The 4,838-nt window shown below is 40.0% G+C and overlaps 1 protein-coding gene across 1 annotated transcript in view; it reads left to right on the forward strand.

Annotated features, from left to right (window-relative positions):
• Positions 1-1,820: 1,820 nt before the first annotated feature.
• The window catches only part of LOC102295609 (zinc finger protein 665), a 17,873-nt gene continuing 14,855 nt past the window's right edge, over positions 1,821-4,838 (forward strand). Inside the window, exons 1-2 of the mRNA XM_005934072.2 lie at positions 1,821-2,054; positions 4,049-4,312. Coding sequence (XP_005934134.2) covers positions 1,859-2,054; positions 4,049-4,312 — 460 coding nt within the window. The 5' untranslated portion in view covers positions 1,821-1,858. The remainder of the gene's footprint in view (positions 2,055-4,048; positions 4,313-4,838) is intronic.

Below are 4,838 nucleotides of genomic sequence, written 5' to 3' on the forward strand. Positions count from 1 at the left end.
TCATTCTCAGCTCTGTATTTATATTCTTGATGTTTACTAGAGGCCATGATTCGCTGCTATTTTACACTAGGCTATAATGCAACACCTGAATTAATAATCAAATGCGAGCCGTTTCACTGACATTATACCTGACACACAACCGCACCATATATAAAATTAATCATTTTGTGGGCAGGCTTCAGTAGATTTGAAATAAAGGTATGCAAGAGGATATGGAAGACTGGGACTACATACCCCTCACTGGAAAAACAAGGTTGTCATCATTGGACCTTAATGCTCAGTTACAGGTTGAGAGATTTCTATCCTTTTTCACTAAACATCTGTGTTATGGAAAAAACATTTACAACCAGGTTTCGATTCCTTTGTTGTTCAGTGAGGACTAAAAGCTGGAAAGTGACATGAGATATATATATCAATATGGACATTGGTAATGCAAAAGTTTTTTTCACAAGATTTCAGCATGCACTGAAAGGTTGTGATTTTTTTAAAGTTTAAATAAAGATTTCTTTATGTGTAAAATATGGGAGAAACCTAACAGTGTTGGGCCTTATTTCACACGAGCTTTTCTTTGCCTGACATTGTCTTAGATTAATTCACATACTGATGTTTGTTTTTTGGTTAATTGTGCCTCAGTCTGTGTTACAGTTCCTGTTTAAATGTCCTAGCTCCAGCATTTTATGCAATGAGACACACATATGATGTTTATTTAGTGCAGCAGTAGAAACTGCATAAAAATGTAATAGTAAGTCTCAGGGCTCCCCAGGGCAGCTGTGGCTACAATGTAGCTGCCATCACCAGTGTGTGAATGTGTGTGTGAATGTGTGAATGACTGAATGTAGTGTAAAGCACTTTGGGGTCCTTAGGGACTAAGTAAAGCGCTGTACAAATACAGGCCATTTACCATTTCTTTTTAGTAATTATGAAAACTCTAATGAGATGAATGCACTGAACAACATGTGATGGAAAACTTTTTGTGCTAACGTGGACTTTCTGTCAGAGATTTCCAGTATGTTTTGTTTTAACTCATATTTTGTGGGGGGGCTTTGTAATTTCTCAGTGATACTTTGATGAAAGAGGCTCATTTCAATCCCCAATTTACTTAAAGGATAAAAATATGGAAGCACCTCTACCGCCAGCCCAATGTTTGCCTTATTTTTGAAACTATATAATTTACTGTAATCTCTCTCTATAATGTGATCACACCAGTGCTGAAGGAACAATAGCAGTCTATGGAGCAAAGCAAAGCATCCACATGTTATCAAGGAAACACCCTTTACTGTAAAATGAGGGAACCAGTTTCATGTATGATTTTTATGTTATTTGGAAGTCTGTGGGCTGGTGGTGTGATGGAGAACTATTTCAGTTGTAGAAGATGTGAGTCTACAAACTCATCCAGCAACAATATCCGTCCTCTGAGGTTTTGTGTCAGAGCTCTGAGACTCTCAGGTCCTCAGTCCTCCAGATGAGCAGGTATTGTGTCCTTCTTCCCTGAAACCATGACTTCCTCCACAGAATCCAGACCACATTCACTCAGCCGCTCTATGCCTGACTTTATCTTAGAGACATTGCTGAGTTAATTAAACTTCAGTCTTTCATGTTGTAGTTAGTTTAAATCTGAGGTTTAGAAAACAGCTGTTTCCTAAGATTGAAAGCAAAAATAAATAAATACATTTTCAAGATAATGGCTCCAAACCAATGACTACAGTCACTGCTCCAAGCATGAAGTTTTGGTGCCTGTGTCCACGTTACTAGCTGCTCTGTAAGGATTTGTGTCTGATTGGAATTCTCAGCCTGAGCTGAAGGTGGCGCTCCTTAAGCTTTCCGCAGATCCAACACAAGACGAGGACGAACGGAAACGATGCGTCTGTGTTACGGCTCAGCAATGTCTTCAGTTCAGTATATGAGAGACTTCATCAGGGATAGATTGACTGGCGTTGCTGAAGAAATCTTCTCAGAGGTTAAAAAAACGATCGTCCGGTACGAGGAGGAAATCAACCATCAGCTCAGGCTGCTGGATATCAGCCGGAAACCTGAGATAAAGTTACACATAATCGGTATGTAAAACTGGGATGACTCACGCAGCACCTAAATCACAGCCCAGTTTGTAGAATAAAATGAAGGCGCAGCTCTGAGGTTTTTTATTTTTTACATAAATAATAGAAGTGCTTCTCTTTGTCTTAAACGATAAGCGGCTAGCGGCAGTATTTAGGCTGGGCCTTGTAATTTAAAGTTAATGTTTTTAATACCACCGCTTCTGTTTATTCCCAGCGGATACACGTGAGTGTGGAGATTATGGAAACAATACCCGATCTGTTATTAATATTTCAACCATCCATTTACTTTAACAACCAAGTATAATAATTACTCTTCTCATTTCATTGATAACTTTCGTGTAAGTGAGAGATGGAGACTGAGGCTGTTAGTTGAGCTGTATCAACATAAAGAGAGCAAACTGTGCTGTAAGTTCATTAAATACAATCGCTTTCCAAGAAACAATAATAGGCAGTTTTCATCTCTAACGCCCGTATTTAATATGAAATTGAGATCATATTTGCTGCATCCGCACTTTAATTTGACCAAGAAACTGACAGAGTATTCCTGCTGTAAAACAAACAAACAAATGCGTGAATGCCTAATTAAAATGAATGCATTTATTTCCAGATGAACTAAAACAATTCTCATGACAAAATGTGCTTCTCCACTGAGACTTCTGGTGTAAAAAATCTCATAAACAACACAATAAATGGTTGCAGGTCCAGTATAACAGAAACTGAGTAAAATATCATGCCTGTGTCACAAGATATGGAATCCACAGCAGAATACAGTGTAAAAAAAAAGCGAGGGATCAGGGACAGTTCACGGCATCTCTCTGGCTACATTCCTCGACCGTTGTCTAGGAAAGTTTTCTTGGCATCAGGGCAACGTTGGTTTGAGGCAAAAATGACAGTTTTTCAGATGTTCCACAAACTTTTTCCAGATCTTTATCATTCAGGGTCATTTTACATCGCCCTCAGCAGTGGCTCAGCAGTCTCTGCTCCAAGTAGGTTTAGCTGTTTATTACACTTTTACACTACGTTATTACACACTTAACAAGATCACATATTTGTTTCAACAGCTAATCAAACTTTATAATTTAATTTAATTTCTTTTAATTTAGCTGCTTTCTATATTGTAGTTGCAACCAACACATTTGTTCTCGAGAAGCCCTTGGGGCAAAATTATGGTTCGGCAATGGCAGTGCCTTAGCAGTCCGTTGGCAGACTGTGGGCAACTACTCATAGCCCATCTGTCTGCAGAGATCATCTGTGTGTACAACCAGTCTTTGGTCTACTCATGTTTGTGCTGTTATTAGTCTATCTGCCAGGAGAAGATTGAAGATAGACAGCAAGGGCCGACATCAACCGAGTGTTGATGTGTTGTGGTTTTCTTTCCTTTAATATCTAATAATAATATACATTTACATAGAATTTTTTCATTTCTACTTTTTTAGGTTGGTATATTTTGCTTCCAGTAGGCTGTTTAATTCAGGAAATAAATGTGTATGATCTGTCTCATGAAACACATGCGATCGTGCAAAAGTTTAGCATGGAGCTGCACTGTTTGCATTACAATTGCAATCACCTGTTGATACTAAATGCATGTTCATGTTATTATAATGTATATACAGCATTACAAAACAATGTTTTGATTAAAAATAAATAGATTTAATGAACCCTACTGATCAGACTCATGCCTGTGGACCTCAGTAATATAGTTCACAGGTATGTGACTTCCTTAATGTGCCACTTACCTACTCTGAGTGTCTTCCCCTCCAACAACACAAAAGCAGTTCTGACATAACTGTGGTGTGGGCCTCTGTTTGTGAAGGCACCAGTGCCCAACATAAGTGGGGACTGAAAGTGTGACAACTTTGCTAAAAAGACTGTCAGAACTCATTTCACTCATATGTGAGGGACATGGTTACATATGCTGGGATATATTTGCTCAGGTGGGTGTTTTGCCATCATCACATTAGTAAATGTTTTCTTGTGTGTTTTTGTTCCTCAAGACCTCCCAGATGAAGATGAATGTAAGGAAGAAGAGGATATGGATAACCAGCAGGTCTGTAACCAGGAGAGTCACTCCAATCTGGACCAGCAGGATTCAGATTCTCAGCAGACTAAAGAGGAAGAGGAGGAAATTTGCACCAGTCTGGAGGGAGAACAGCTTGTACTGAAGCACGAAGGCAATGGGATCCTCGTCTGGGCCAGGGAAGACCAGGACAGACTAAGTGACACCAACTGGAAACCTGAAATAAACTCACACAGAATAGGTATGTAAAACTGTAAAGGTCTTAGAAAAATAAATATGACTCAATTTGGATGCTAATCAGAGCTCAGAGTTACTTTTAGGAAGAATTTAAGGACTAACTGCAATAAGTAACTTTAATGCATTTTTTTCCTAAACTGTCACGGTCTGGGGGGCAGACCGTGGGGGGTGTTGGAGAAAGGACCCAAACGCTGGACTTAGAGGAATGAACAGTGGGTTTATTTACAGTGAGGTAAATGTACACCACACAATAATTCTCCAAAGTGCTCCCTCGACTCCCGTGACGTGTCTTCTCCCAAGTGCTGGTATCCCGTGCTCTCTGCCCCTGTGCCTTCACACACCCCGTGTGTCTTGCAGTCCTGCGTTCCGCTGTCCTCCTGAGGAAAAACAGACATAGCCGTTATGGCACCAACTCCGGCAGGCATACACTTAACAACACTAGAGACACTGACGTGGAGTCTAACTCAACGATCCTGCGCCGGAGGAAGCTCCATCGCTCTGTTAAGTAGCTCCCCCGACGATCCTGATCA

The sequence above is a fragment of the Haplochromis burtoni genome, unplaced genomic scaffold (assembly GCF_018398535.1).
Source record: "Haplochromis burtoni strain Fernald_Lab_line unplaced genomic scaffold, NCSU_Asbu1 Contig_175, whole genome shotgun sequence".
NCBI classification, from domain to species: Eukaryota; Metazoa; Chordata; class Actinopteri; order Cichliformes; family Cichlidae; genus Haplochromis; species Haplochromis burtoni.